The sequence below is a fragment of the Centrocercus urophasianus genome, unplaced genomic scaffold (genome assembly GCF_019232065.1).
Source record: "Centrocercus urophasianus isolate 14NV4802_14NV808 unplaced genomic scaffold, USGS_Curo_1.0 seq_9, whole genome shotgun sequence".
NCBI lineage: Eukaryota > Metazoa > Chordata > Aves > Galliformes > Phasianidae > Centrocercus > Centrocercus urophasianus.
In genome coordinates this window covers 31121417-31137254 of record NW_024885532.1, presented here as the reverse complement: position 1 = coordinate 31137254, position 15838 = coordinate 31121417, and the positions used below count along the sequence as shown (strand labels likewise).

The 15838-nt window shown below is 44.2% G+C and overlaps 1 protein-coding gene across 4 annotated transcripts in view; it reads left to right on the top strand.

The window, feature by feature from the left end:
• Positions 1 to 2154: 2154 nt before the first annotated feature.
• CDK8 (cyclin dependent kinase 8) overlaps positions 2155 to 15838 on the top strand; it is a 65766-nt gene continuing 52082 nt past the window's right edge. For 3 of the 4 annotated variants that reach the window (XM_042838915.1, XM_042838914.1, XM_042838913.1), the window contains exon 1: positions 2155 to 2315. In XM_042838915.1, coding sequence (XP_042694849.1) covers positions 2188 to 2315 — 128 coding nt within the window. In that variant the 5' untranslated portion in view covers positions 2155 to 2187. The remainder of the gene's footprint in view (positions 2316 to 15838) is intronic. The other variant, XM_042838916.1, reaches the window with a different exon arrangement.

Genomic DNA, 15838 nt, shown 5'->3' with positions numbered 1-15838 from the left:
GTTAAAAGAAAAGACCACAAACACCACATCATTCATTTGCTTTCAGCTTTCACTGCTCTAAGCAGAAAAAGTACAGTGTTTAGGAGGATTGGCTCTTTTTCACTCAGTACCAACCTGAGAACATCTAAGCTACAGAATATCACTTTGGGGAAATAAAGAAAAAATTTAGCCATTTCAGAGTGGCTATTCTGAAATGAAAAAGTCTCCAAATAGCCAAAATTTGTTCAAATTTGGCAAATTGGTAAATGGAGCAAGTGGATATTATGGTGACATGGGGATGTGTTGTGGTAACTATCTCCAACCCTCTGCACATGATCAGTGCTAACATGGCAGTGGTTGCTTTTCTGTGGAGATCTCTGATTTTCTTTAAAGGTGTGGTTGTAAAGAAAAAAATGTCTAAACTATGTGTGCTGGAAACATTAGAAACAACACAAGCTTGGGACAGGACATTGTAACACAAGCCAGAAATGCTAGGAAAAAAAAATAGAATAAAGTAGATGTTAAGAGTTGTTAAGAATTTATTTTAAAATTGACTTCTGAGACAGCATGAAAGGAAAGAAGGCAAAAGAATAAGAAATAAGAAATGTTATCAATTTAAAGAGCCACTGTGGTACTTCAGGAAGAGCAGATTGTGGCCTGGCCATCTCTTTCTTTTTAAGAACAGATTCCTAAACTAACCTTTTCTTAAAATTATGTCATATTTTGACAGATTTTTAAAATAAATCACACAAGAGTGTATTTTTTCATGAAGCAGAATTAAAAGTTGGTCTTGAAATGTCCATGTTGGTTTCTTGTCGTTAAGAAGTTCAACTTGCGCTTCGTTTGAAATTTCTTATGACTTCAGAACCACCCATCTGAATCGATAAAATTCAATGCTGCCAACAATTGAAGTGCTGGAAGCGCAAACAGAGTGAAGAAGCAGAGAAAAAATCCACCAATTCTGGATGGTGCGCAATCCCAGTGGTGGGAAAAGCTAAAGGAAGAAAGATCTGCAGAAAGACAGACTTCTGAACATTCCTAGAAAAGGAAAAAAGTCCTAAAAGAGAGGAAAAAGTTTTTTTCTGTTGTGGTTTTGACTTGTGAGGTTTTCTTTGTCAAAGCAAGGAATTCTTTCCATATGGTTTATGCAAAGGAGACAAAGAGCAGGAGTCTTCAGAAGGCCTTCTGGCTGCCGCATCCTTGTGTTTATTCATGCACTCATTGTTCCTCCACACCCCACGGTGCCGCAGCTGGGACAGCCTAACCTCACCCATTACTGCCTCCCGGTAACAGCAGCTGCGTGAAGGAGACTGCAGATCTATCGCCCCTGTGAGAGTGCTGCACTGCGCACAGCTCGGCCAGCAGGGCTGCGCTCTGGCGCTGGCCGGTAGGAGCGGGGTGCTGGATGAGGCCGTGCCAGCTCGCTCTGCTCACAACGCCTGCCCAGTGCCCTTCCAGCGGGCATCAGGTCCCTCACGGCTACACAGCAATCCCACAGCTGGTACTGGGCCTGTGGCACAGTGCCAGCACAGGAGGCTCGTACAGCCGTTCCTCCAAGTTTCAGGAATCCTGAAGGTGTAAATTAAACACAAACGCTCTCTGGGCGGTCCACAAAACGTGGTTTCTTCTTTCAATACCCGGGAGCTGGGCCGGCAGGACTACAGCTGCCAGCATGCCCCGCGCCGTGCCCCTCCCCCAGCACTACAGCTCCCAGCATGCCCCGCGCCAAAGTCCCTCCCCCGGCACTACAGCTCCCAGCATGCCCTGCGCCGTGCCTCTCCCCCGGCACTACAGCTGCCAGCACGCCTCGCACCGCGCCGCAAGGCACGCCGGGCCGCGGGAGGGTGGGGCTGTGGTCGGAGCCCGCTGCCTTCCACGCGGTGCGCTGTCCGCCGTGCCCGGGGCGGCGCCCGCTGTTTGCGACGCTTCTTTGCAGCAGTGCGGCCAGGCGCGGCCGCCGTATTCCGCGCGCAGCCCGGCTGTTGTGCCGCGAGCCGGCGGGCAGGAGGGGAGCGGCCGGAGACGGAGCGCGGAGGGAAGGAGCGAGGAGCTCCGCCGCCGCCGCCTCCCGGCCCTGCATGCTCCGCGGGGCGGCCCGGGGGCCTCCTCTTCCACCTCTTCCTCCTGCCGCTGCTGCTGCTGCCGCCGCTGCCGGGGGGCGGCGGGGCGGGGTGCGCGGCCGCCGAGAGGCGTCGCGGGGCGGCGAAGATGGACTATGACTTCAAGGTGAAGCTGACCGGCGAGCGGGAGCGGGTGGAGGACCTGTTCGAGTACGAGGGCTGCAAGGTGGGCAGGGGCACCTACGGGCACGTCTACAAAGCCAAGCGCAAGGACGGGTGAGTGAGGAGCGGGGCTCCCTTCTGACCGCCCCAGTCCCGGCCCCGTCCCTGCGGCGGCGGCCGCCGCTCGGCCCCTGCGGCTCCTGCCCCCCGGAGCGGCTTTCTGCACCGCCGCCCCCCTCACCTCCTCCCTCGCCACCGCCCCGGTGCCGGGCTGGCGGCCGCTGGAGGAAAAATGCCACGGCTGGGATAAGAGGCGGCACTCAGCGGGTTTTCCTTTTTAAGAAGCCGGCGGCCCCCAGACGTCAGCCCGCCCGCCGGCTTCGTAAAGCTGAGCTCGGTTCCTCTTTCCTTTTGAACGCTTTTTGTCTGGTTTATTCCTTGTAGTCACCATTTTGGGTGTTGTTGCCGGCTGCCCCTGTAGCCCAAGTCTCCTTTAGGATGCTTTCGAAGGTCTGTATTTGAGTACAGACCGCGGTAAGTGAATTTCCCCGCAGAAATCCCGTCTAGGAAGATGCAGGTGTGTCACCTGGCTCTCGGTGACACGGCGTCGGTGCCAGAACAATGGGCGGTGGGGGGCGAGGGCAGCGGGAGAGGCAGCGCTGTGCTCTAACAGGTCCCGCTGCTCCCTCGCACCCGGCTTTTCTGTCCACCTCCTCGAACTCCGTGTTTTCTCATTGAAAAGATGTGCGTTTGAAAGCCTGGGCGTTGTTTCTACCTGTGGTAAATCAGCTTAGAGCTGACTGTGGTCAGCCACGGCAGAAATGCGATCGGGTTCCCTTTATGTAAGCTCTTAGCGCTGTCTGCAGAGCGCTTGCAGTGGGGCTGCTGCCCGGCTCTGCACGCACCGCTATTCATCGGAGTGCTGTTATTTCACCATGGGTTTTGTCTGCTCCTGGGATTCAGATAACTACTTCACACCTTACATGTGAATCTTTCAGACCGTTGGCAGGAGTAATTCTTACCTAGTCTGATTTTTTTTTCTTTTTCTTTTTTTTTTTTTTTTTTTTTAGAGGGGGGGGTGCAAGGGCATACACTGCGGTGAGTTAGGTAAGCTGTTGCAGCAGATCTCCTTATCTGCAGGTGTTCTTCAGTTCCTCTTTTCCAGTCTCTTCCCCCAGTGCTTCTCATTTCTCTGCCAGATTGCTGAGAACTCTCAAATATGCTGGGTAATTGCATTTGGACAATATCTGAAACACTTAAGATATAACTGTCTGTGGATGCTTCTGTAGCATATGGCACAGTGGTACATAGGTGGCCTTAAGTGATGTGGGTGGAATTAGGATTGAAGGGGAAGATTCCATTTTGATTCCTTTATCACAAAGAAATGAATTACAGAAGCAGGTCTCTAATAGCAATTCAGTTTCCTGACACTATGATAACGTATGGATGGTCACTGTACATCTTACAGTGTGAGCTTATGAAAGGTAGAGCTCAGTACTGCTATATACAAAGCATCACTGCTGTAAAATTTCCCCACATGTTGTATAATGCTAGAGGAGAAACCTTTTTGTTTGTAGTTCTTGCACAGCTCAAACTTTCTTTGTGTGTGAAATTCTTTCTTCCTGCTGAATTTGCATGCGTTTTTCCCTTAAAGGTGTGCATTTACTTTAAATTTCATTATATGATTCTAAATCCTGTTTTAAATAACTGAAGTCCCATGTTTATTATGCGTCACAATTTTTTAAGTGCTTGAGCTACAGGACTGCAAATGTTTTATTAAAAATAGAGGCTGCTCTTTCTTAAATGACATTCTATACACGGATGTCTAATGAATAGGATAAACACAGGAAAGAACTATATTTTAATAATTCATCCTGTGCAAACGTTTAAAAACTCAGTGATGAATATCCATCTTACAAGCAAAAGGATCTAGTGCCTTCTGTATAGCAGTGGTCTTCACCCCTTCTTGCTGATTGCCTTCGTGAAACTAGATTAACAGGTATGGGTCCAAACAGTAGGAATGTAATTGTTGTAATAATATGTAAATAAATGTAATAGTTGTTAAACTATGAGGGGTTGCTTTGGGGGACAGTTACATGGTCATTTTGGTGCAGCAAGGAGCCTTAAAAGGAGTGAAGGATGCTGTGTGTTCTTGACGTACTGATGAAGGCGTAACATGGTTTTTATGCCCTGCACCAGCAAAAAAGCCAATCCAGCTATGCCTTGTCCTTTGCCACAAGGTGAGTCGTTGAGAATTTTGCACGGGGAGTCACCAGGTGCACTTCCGTGGATGTTTCTGATATAGTGCCTGCCAAAACTTGAACATAGCACCATACATGAGTACTCAGCTGATGCGACAGCTAAGCTCTGTGTGGCACATGGCCTGCAGCAAAGCTGCGTTCAGTTCCCAAGTTCTCATTTCCATTCCTTGTGTCATCAGCTTTGTAGCCCTGTGGTTGAAAAGAATCTTCCCGGCTTTTCAAGTGGTGCTGGTGGCCCTGCACCTCTGAGCAGGCTGACTGCATTGGTGACTGATGTAGCAGCAGAGTGCATGAGGTGGCAGTTCCTTCTACTGGCAGGCAGGAAGGGAACGGTGTGCCATGCTCAGTGTCACTCTGTACCTAAGGAAACTTGCTCTTGTCTCTAATGGCAGTAGGACAGTTTACTTTTTATTGTTTGGGGAATTTCAGTTATTTCCTGCATTGAAGCTGCTCTGCGTGCTGTTTGGGTGCTCATTCAGGAATGTTGCTCAGCACAGATTTTAAAACTACCTGTTTAACTTGCAGCAGAACTAGAAAATAGGCCAGCATTTTCTAGCTTTTGGGGCTAGAAACGTAGTTGAGGTGGTTGCTTTGTTTAATTGAAGAGATCAGACTCCTGCTGAGTTCCTCAGGAACTGACTCCCAGCTGATGGCTGCAGCATGCTGAGGTGCTTGGAAACTGGAGGGCTTGGCCCAGAGTGTGCAGCAGATGCTTTGTTACCTCTCAGGCTGTGATTTCTGTGCTGGCAGAGCACGGTGGTAGTGTGCTGACTCCTCAGTGGTGTCTGACTTTAATGGAGTTGATCTTGCACTGTTTTACTTGCTGTCCTGTGCCTTCGATTCTTAGCATATAGCTGATGTCTGAGGTCTCTGAGAAGCATATGCTGTTGTGCAAGGATGTCTCCTTCAGTGGCAGTTTGGGACTGTTTCCAAATAGCTGTTCTTCCTGTTTATTGGTTGTGGTTTGGATGAGAATAAGGAACTATTGAATGTCACTGTAAGGCCATTTCTAACTCTTTAATTACAGCAGCAGAAAATGACATAATTGAAAATCCCAGTCTGTAGTAACATCTCCCACGTGTTATTGGAAGGGAAGATCTTCTCACTCTTCAGGAGAAGAGGACTTTGGAGACTGTGCTCATGGTTGGGAACACATGGTCAGTAAGCTCATGCTTCCCAGCTTATTCTCAGGAAATACAAGGAGTGATCTAAGAGCCCAACAGAAGTACAGCTGATTTTTTTATTTTTTTTTTAATTCTCATTTCAGCCATTAGTTCTGCGTTGGAAGTATTTCTGTAAATGGAGGGACACATTCTTTCTTTTGGATGTACTAACACTTAGCTGAAAGCATGAAAATACATTTATGTATTGAACTTGTACCTTTCAAAGAATCAAATCCATATGTGGCTTTTCTTTTCCTTGAGGGTCTGCATGAGTTGTATTAAAAAAGCAGCGGCGGAGAAAGTAGTGGCATCCAGTGAATGACTGGTTTGCTTCATCTTCAGTATGACATGTGGTAGTTTCTACTTACCTGGAAAAGAGTATTGCAAGAATTACGATGATTCTGTTTCAGAAATGTGTGGTTTGAAGCTAAAGAGATGGAAACCATGTTTAAGTAGTATGAAACAGTGCATGTTGTGGGTATTTACGGGTATGTGTTGATTGACCTACTTGAGATCATAGATCGTTCACTTATTTGGGGCGATGTTAATATAAAACTGACTTTAGTGAGAGGAATGTGGAGCTTGGGAGTGCCACAAATAGAAGCAATGAGTCTAGCAAGGACATTTTGGCAAGAAGGCAAGCAACAGACCTAGGCTTCCAGCTTCTGGATTAATTCTGCGTTGAGTCTTTGCTGGAGCTGTGTCATGGAGTTCATCCTGTTAGCTTTCAGATTGAACTGACAAACAGCTCTTGTCTTCTCGCTGTTTAAGAAACACAGCATATTTTTTTCTTACCTGTATTCACATGTCAAGTTGAACTCCTTTGAACAGAAGCAGTGGCACTGCACCAGGTGATGTGCACGGAATGAAAGTGTGAAGTCAGAATGCAGGCACTTGGCTTGCCACTACTGTGAACAATGGGGTGGAATTTCTAAATGTCACAGACTTTATTTAGTGCCTACGTAATATGTCTGCATTATCTTGTTAAAATATATGCCCTGAGTCTCTTTTGGATCCATTACCATAGTTGTTGGAAATCTAATTAAATTCTATCTGCATAATGAGATATGTGTGCTGTGTTGCATTGAGTCTTGTGCTCTTTAATTTTTTTTTGGTAAAACTCATATAGCTAGCTATCTTCCCATCTGCTTCCTTCCCTTCTCATCCTCTTAGGCATCTCCAGGCTTTGTATCTTTTAAGGTCAGTTGGCCCATCTTCACCATGAGCTCTTTGCTGAGCCTTGGGCTTTCCTTGGTACAGTCTTTTTGTAATCTTGCCACATGCCTCAATTAATGTTGGTAGCCAGCAGCAAAGGTGGAACTGTGTAGCCTTGAGTGTTTCACTGCTATCTGAGGCCATTAGCAAGCACACAGAGGAGGGTGTGAGAGCCGAGATCGGTATCTGCTTTATTCTAGGTTACAAATTGGAATAATAGAACATGTAAATAACAGGGCATGTACTGCTGTGCCTGGTTTCTCATTAACAGATTTTGAAGGTGCTGATTGTAGAGAAAGTGTGTGTTAGAGAGTGCTGCCCTTGGTCAAATGGCACTGAGGTTGTATGCTTGCTCTAGCTCTTGGGTATTCTTGGGTTCTCGTGTTTAAACATTAAAGTTTACAGCTGTTTTGTATCTTTTTTTTTTAATGTCCTTTAGCAGAGGAGTTGGAAAGGCTGTAACTCGCAGATGGTTGAAGTAGAACCTGTGATTTTTTTTTCTTAAGAATAGGGTTTTGTTTTTTTTTTTTTTTTTTAAGAAATATAAGACCTACAATAGAAACACCTTTAGGGCACAGGAACTGGGGCTTGCCTATGTGAGATTGTAGCCCAGCAGTGTGTAATGATGGCAGGCGCTTCCCCAGGACTCCCAAATTACAGTACTGATGTGTCTGTTTTGTCGTTGAAGCCTGGTAGTTGTCTGCCATTGTCCAGTGTACCTTACAGCTGTGGAATTGCAACGATGTGGAAAGCAGACTGGAGTCAGTATGGCACCTGGGCTGCTGGGGAGGCTGCTTTTCCTACCTGTGCATGATTAATGCTGGTAGCTGCAGCTCCAGCTTCTCTTCGAATTTAAATTGCAAATGCATGAGAAATGGAAGAACTGTGGGGATAAAGGTTTAGAGTAGAGAAGTCCATCTGGTGTGGGTGGATGGGAGTAAGGTTGAGGCTTCTCCCCCCATCTGACTCTTGTGCCCCCCTTCCCTTCCCACTCTCTTTTTCTGCAAGAGCCTGGCAATGGTGCTGTGTTGCCACTGCGTGCAGGCTGATGGCTGTCCAGAGAGTTTTGTGTGCTCGCTGGCCTGCTGTTTTTACCTTGTCGTCTCAGAGGCTCAACAAATGGTTTCTGAGACCTTGTCAAGCCCCTCTAATAGCACATTTGGGATTACAGAATAGATTATCCATAGTGATGTGTTTTTGCTAGGTACAAGGCTGCTTATGAACTAGGTACTTTTGTGTCTTGTAGACTTTCCATTTAATAAATATATATTTGAAGAAATTTATTGAAATTTGTGTAGAAATGTGAAATCTTTCTTAGCTGATACAGGAGAGGTACTGGTTAGACAGTTTAACCTGTAGAGAATTCTGCTGATGTCCCTTAGAGCAGGGGACATCCCAGCCAAAGACTGTCCCAAGCTTTTGAAGATAAGGATGTAGAATGTTTTGTAGTTCTTGAACAGAAAGAAGCTGCTGTTCAGGCAACACTTTCAATTCAACTGCTTTAAACTACCTTGAGTGGTAAGAAGTATAGCAAGGTGTGTTGGGTGGTTAATTCAGTATTTGTGGGAAAAGAATGGTAAACCAGGATTTGAGCTGTAGATATGTTCCTTAAAGACCAAAATGTTCAAGAGAACATGTTGTTTTTTTTTTTAAGCTACTATGGATGATAGCCTAAACATCCAAAATTAAAATGAGTCTTGGAAAAAATGCACATGTTCTGTCAATATGGAAGAACACAACGAAAGGTCACTGAGACAATCTGCCTGTTTTTTTGGGAATGCTCCATTCTGTGTGCTTGTAACACCTTGCATACAAGATGTTGACATTTGAGTAAAGGACACTTGAGAGTTGCTGTAAAAAAGAAGACTCAGTTCATTACTGTGTGTTTGACTAATATGTGCGACTGAACTCAAATACAAAGGGATCTGAATTGCATTAAATCCCCAGATTCTGCCTTGTGTTTCTGGCTGCGTTTTCTGGGAGAGAAACCTTGTCCTATGAATGATAGCCCTTGCTGCAGGTGTACTTTCAATTAGAGTTTGCATTCAGACACTGGATAATCCCCCAGTGAAGCCTCAGAAAATCAGGTTTCATGAACGCAGTTGTTCTCACGGAGCTACTGTACGAGGTATGGAGCTTAATAGAAGCAACTGGGGCAAGTGCTGCCTGCGTGGACTTTAAGGCAGAAAGTTTGTCTCTGAATGTAATTTGGATCTTATCTAACTTTTTGTACTTGAACTGTTTGGAGTTCAAACTCTTTGCTTCCAGAGTGGACTGCAATCCTATTTCAACAGGGTTGGACAAAACAACTGCTCACAAATGAGTGCCCCAATAGTGGCATTCATTCTTGGGTTAATTCAGCTCAATTGGAAGCTTATCTGACTTCCAGATGAGTGTCAGATACCAAAGTACTCAGTTCAACCTCCCAAAAAATACCTGTTGCAGCACTGGAATCTGTACAGGTAGAATTCCAGGCACACATAAAGGACATGCCAAAAAAATAGCAAATAGCATTACTGCTGCCTGACTCTAGTTTGTCTGTGTAAGATTAGAGTGGCTGCAGAGCAAACAGTAAAGAAAAGCATGTTGCCTAATTTAGTTTAGGTAGATGCTCTGTCAGGGGGAGATACCAAGACAATCCTGGGGACAGTGAGTAGCTCCTTATGAATCAGCTGGTCATGGGACCCATGCAGGGAGAAACAACTCATGGCTTTGTCTGCAGTGGGATGTCAGAGCTGATTCTGAGTATTACTGCTGAGGGCTGTGACAAACGTGATTTGTTCTTTGCATTTGGAGGGGTGCTGGATCTAAGCAGGGTTAAGTAATCCACTAAAGTACCACTTAACTTCATTCATTCAATGATTCCTTTTTAAGAAAGGAGGTGGCAGTGGGAGGAAGATACAGCTTCTTAAAGCTAAAAGTGAGCTGAAAAGGTGAGATGTTGCAAGCTACTTGAGAACAGATTTAAATTTTGGTGGGTATGTATCACTCACCAAGATAATGTAAAACCATTGGTCAAAAGCATCTGGCACAGCTAAATAGTACAAGAAAGGAAGCTGTTGTGAATAAGAACACTGAAAAATTAAATACTACATTTTCTATGTGTTATGGAGATGGAAAAGAATGAAACAATAGGCTCAGTATGAAAATGCAGTGTCATAGCCCTCTGGCACCCTCTGCATCTAACCCTTCAAAACACACAAGTCTCAATCTCCCCTCTCAATCCTGAAGTGGGCATAAAATTAATCTTCCATTTTCTACACTGTTCTGAAGCATCTGTAACACCACATTACCTGTAGAACCAGAGGACCACTGATCTTACAAGAGAAGCATTTAGAGAAGGTGAAATGACAGCAGGAAACGAGCTTTGCTTTTGTGTGTTACAGAAGAACTTAAAGCATTGGAAGTTAAAGAATGCCACAGGAGATCCCAAATTGCAGTGCATGGAGGAGGTGCTGCCTGAACAAACTGAAGGGCGGTCACTTGTCAAGATGAAACATTCACACATCTGAAGGAGTTCAAAAGTATAATGGATTGCTAACTACAGATCATAACCCGATGCTTCGAATTGAGCCATAAATGACTGGAAAGGCGCAACAGTGACTTTTTTGAAGGAGTTATTGGAAGAGTGGAAACCACCAACTAGTAAGGTGGGCTGACAGCAGAGCTGGTGGACCCATAAAAGGTTCTGAGGAGAAGAGACAATTTAAGTTTTATATTGTCTGGAAATTACTTATATATAGTTGGGAAACAGCTTTGCCTGGAGGTAGTTATTTGGGGTAGTGAAGGTGAGGGCTGATTGTGAAGGCTCAGGAAAGGACCTTGCAAGACTGAGGGGATGGAATCATAGAATCACAAGGTTGGAAACGACCTGTAAGATCATCTAGTCCAACCGTCTTCTCATTATCACTGCTACCACAGACTAAACCATATCTTGTAGCTCCTCATCCAGACGCCTCTTGAACACCGCCAGGAATGGTGACTCCACCACCTCCCTGGGCAGCCATTCCAGTGCCTGACCACTCTCTGAGATAAAAAGTTTCTCCTTATGTCTAATCTAAACCTCCTCTGGTACAACTTGTGGCCGTTTCCCCAGGTCCTGTTCGTTGCCTGGGAGAAGAAGCCAAATCCCTCCATGAAAACTTTCATTTCAGGCTGGCAGTGAAATTATAGTTTTGTGGGGGGAAAAAAAAAGGGAATCCCAGGCATTCTTGCTTCTGTGGGCATTCTGTGCTGGAGTTGATCACTAGGATAGGTGGATGGGTTGTTCTGTTTCTGTTGTTTAGTTTCATTTCTTTTTGACTTGCGGCCAAGCACGCTCACTGTGTGTCACTGCTTCCAGAAGGGGAAACTGGCAGAGAAGCGTCTTTTCTCTTCCACCTCTCCATCTCCTCTACCATCCATCCCCTCATCTTTTGCTCGTACCACATGCTTTGTTGCTGGTTTGGATACTCATCAAACTGTTCTGTAGCCTAACGTACTTTGTTATCCAAATTGCTTATCTGTTTCTTGGGGATATCTCGTTGGAGGGGGTGAATCAGCTGGTGGAGGAGTGTGGCACAGATCAGAGTGTCAGAAGGGAGGGATTTCTGGCTGGGAGCAGGGAGGAGGAGATGGCAAGGAAACACTTTTCTTTTGACAGCAGCAAATTATCGGGTCAGAAGAACAGCATGTACAGTGTATCGTTAAATTTATTCCTTTACTTTGAACTTCTTGCCAAACTATGTGTTGTGGCAAAAGGTGTTAATTAAAAAAATAAATCAAAGAACAAAAGGAAGAAAGTGATAAATTGCCATTTGCCACATAGTATTAGCTGTCTCAGAAATGTGGTTTACTGGCTTGCTGTTGCTGGTTTTTCCTCCAGCTGTGGAATATGCTTTACTAACAAATAGGTCTGATTGCTAGAGGATTTGTTTTGAAGTAGAAAATGCTCTCTGCACAAGCCTTGCTCTCTGGTAAGAATAATGATGCTCTTCTGGCATATCAGCTGTGCCATGTTCTGCAAGCATCTTGGTAATAAAGAAAGCCTTGAATTTCTTAACTGGAGGCTTAACTCTCCCAGCACATCTTCCCTTCCATGTTTTTCTTTCTGTTAGTATTTCCTTGAGTACTATGGCCTTCTATTTTTACATGACATATTGCAAATTTAGTTCCAAGTCCACAACATGGGCTTCAGTCACAGATTGTGTTCCTTGTAATCTTTTATTCTTTTCTAAAGGTTTCTTTGTCTCCTTAAAGAATGCTATATTTAAAAATTGAATACTGAAGAGTTAGCAAGATTGAGTCACACTGGAAAATTTCAGGATAAAATGTATGTTTCTGAAGTAGGGGCTGTAATAGTAAAAAGAGTGCATAACTTAAAATATGCTGTTTTACCTGTTCTCATTTTTGTGGTTAATAGACATACCTTAAAAGGAAAAACATGCAGAGTGTTGAAATGCATCTTTAGGTTTGTTTTTTTTGTGTGCTAGGTTTCTTCAGGATTTAAATGTTAATGTTAGAAATTATTGGCAGACAGGTAATCAGTATATTACTTTCTTGATTCTTGATACTTTAATTCTCTAGATGAAAAGGAGAGAACAAAGCAATTAAACATTTCTGTCAATTTCTCTGAATTCTCAAATTTATTCAAATATGACTATCTGTACACTTTCTGACTCCTCAGGAGTTACTGTGGTCACGCATCACATAGAAACTTGGAGTGAGTAACATCCACGCAACTTGTGACATGACATGCCTTCATAAAATGATGTATTAGTTACTGAGCAGTTCTCCTCAGTCATAGGAAAGGTGTACTGACTTGTCTTTGACAGCTCTAGCAATCTTTAGAAAGTAAAGTAAGATGAGGGCATGTAGTGTTGATTTCCTAGTGACATGTTCCTGCTTCATCAGCTATCCACAGCCATTGTCTTAGAGTGAAAAGAAAATTGAGATCCTGGATTTCTGCTGCAGTGTTCACTTACTGTTGCTCTTGCTCTCTTTAGAACGTGGTGCATACATTATTTTTTGCCTTGAACTAATTGTATTCTGTTGAGAAAAGATTCAGCTGGTCGTCCCAATATTAGCTGTGTACCAGTTTCATTGAGAGCCCTTGCACATCGGTGACACCTGGAAAAAAAAACACAGATGCCCTGGAAGTGCACACATTGTAGTAGCACGGCTCTGCGGGTGTTGCACTCTGATTTTGTTATAGACCAGAACTCAGTCCCGAGGTCATTAGCTGCAGTGGGACCTGGCCTGGTGCTGCACAGCAGGTGCGGATGCCAGCAGCCACATCAGAAGCAGTACGGAGCACTGCTTCTAGTAGTAAGCACAAACAAGTCTGAAGTCACAATGTTTTGGGCACTGAATTTGTTGTTCTCTACAGCTGAACAAGTACAAACTGCTCTTTATTCACCTGTACCTGGAAAGTGTTCGTAGAGCAGAGGAGGATAGCTGCAAGTACGCTTCCAAGCTGACATCCTTTACAAAGTAGCTTTTCTGACTGGCAGACGTTATCCTTTCTCATTTATTAATACATAAGAGGCTTTCATGACAGAATCTGTTTTTTATCTGGTTTTTGACTGATATCTTCTGTGCAGGAAACAAGTAACAATCTGTGCTGGGATGAACCTTAAGCCGGTTGTAAATACTTTTAAATACTCTGGACTTGAATAAATCTGAACTTTCATATACAGCCGTGTTTTTGTTGTATACAGAAAATTTATAATAGAGAAGACAATTTTATCTTCTGTGTTTCACTTATGCTAAATAACTGTTCTCATTTTCATAGTGTTTTAAAATTCAGTCAAGTGAAGAACTAATTGTTTGACCTAATGTATTTAATTCAGTATTGCTTCATCCAACTTGTTTTAGGTAATAGTTTTGTTTTGTTTTAAAGGCAGAAAAAAAAAGTGTCTCATAGAAAATTCAGAGATTTTTAGAATTATTTCTTTGTAGTGATATATGTAATGCATAGAGCACCAGTGAAAGTAAAACAGCTTGAAAGGAACCTTCAGACAGCTAGAAGTACACAATGTAGTTTTACTTCAGGTTGTTTCTATATGTTGGAAAAGAAGTATACTTTAGTTTTCCCTCAACATTGCAGTGGGTATAGAACTCAACTGCGGCCTTCTGCAAAGGTGAGTGTAGTATCTCAAGCTGACTTGGAAGGATGATACTAGTTAGAAGACGTGCTAACTTAATCTTGAATGAAGCAGCTGTGCCTGTGTTAGTTCTGATTGATCTCTTCTTTCAGAGCACTTCAGCACTTAGCTGAGCATACAGCAGCCCCTTTTGTCCTTTTGGTGAGATTTTTCTCAATTTTTATCTGAAGGTATACAGCCATTGATCAGACTTGCTGTGTGTGCTAATTAGTTTTGACAAGTGTTTGGATTCAAAGTGTTTTCTGGTAAATCAGGTGCCTATTATGCAGTTTATCAAACTTTGTACCGCTTGTGTTGTAACAAGCACCTTGTCAGTGTGCAGTGTTCTTTGGGAGGTGGGGGAAGGCAGGCTGTGTAAGTCAGCCTCCTGTAGGGGTGAAAGGATTTTGTGATCTTTGTGTAAGCTAAAAGTATGCTGGTAAGTTATGGAATCTAAGTTAAAGCTGCTGAATTGCAGCTCAGGCGATTTCATTAAGGTTGGAAAGGCTGCTAAGATCATGGAGTCGCACCATCAGCCCACACCTCTGCTCTACACCATGTCCCTGAATGTGACATCTCCCCTTTCCTTGTATACCTCCAGCGATGGTGATTCTTCCACCTCCCCAGCCAGCCATTCCAATGCCTTACCACTCTTCTGAGATTTTTTCTTAATATTCAACCTGAACCTTTTCTGGCACAATTTGTAGCCTTTTCTACCTGTTCTATTCCTTTTTCTTCGTGTTACATGGGAGATGAGGCTGACCTCGTCCTCACACACCCTCTGTTCAGGCAGTTGTAGAGAGCAATAAGGTGTCCCCTGAGCCTCCTCTTACCCAGACTGAACAATCTCAACTCCTTCAGCCGCTCCTTCCATCTCACATGTGCAGTAAGACCACACAGCTGCTATGACCAGCTTCACTAGAAGTTTTCTTCTTTTCCTCTCCGAACTCGATTGCTACAGTTAATTCACAGAATAACTGAATTGTTTTTAATTTCATGTTATCTCTTTCTTCCTTGGTAGTAAATTAAATCTTTGCTATCGAATTCCATTTTGATGTTTATCAGTATAATAAAACCTCTTATTCGTCCATGCCCTTCTTTGAAGTTCTAATAGATAGGGCAACACTTAATATTTCTTGCATGGCTTTCTAGCATGTATGAAAGTTCCTGTCCACGTTTTACTGTTAATAATGGGGACGTTCTGCTGGTTGCACAGCTATGGGTTCAGTGTTACTTGACATTCATCTGATAAGCTGCTCAAAGCTAAGATGTCTATAGCACAAATTCACTTTCAACTGCAAAAACCAAGGTCATTGTCAGTAGAAGCCTGGGGCATGTAAGAATGGAGTGCAGACCTCCCAAGACGGACCGGGGGGTACTGCTGGATGAGAGCCAACAATGTACCTTCATAGCCCAGAAAGCCAACTGTATCCTGGGCTGCATCCAAAGCAGCATGGCCAGCAGGGCAAGGGAGTGATCCTGCCCCTCTGCTCTGTGCTGTGAGACTTCACTTCAAGTACTACATCCATATGTGGAGTCTTCAGTACAGGAGTGGCACATACCTGCTGGAGCATGTCCTGAGGAGAGCCACAAAAACATCCAGGCTGAGGGAGCTGGGGCTGTTCAGCTTGGAGAAGAGAAGGCTGTGGTGGAGACCTGAGAGCAGCCTTTCAGTATATGAAGGGGGACTGTAAGAAGGAAGAGGACAGACTTTAGCAGAGCTTGTTGTGATAGGGTAAGGGAAAATGATTTCAAACTAAAAGTAGGGAGAATTAGGGAGGATATAAGGAAGGAGTGTTTTACAGTGAGGGTGGTGAGACACTGGCACAGGTTGCTGGAAGAGGTGGTGGATGCCCTGTCCCTGGAAGCATTGA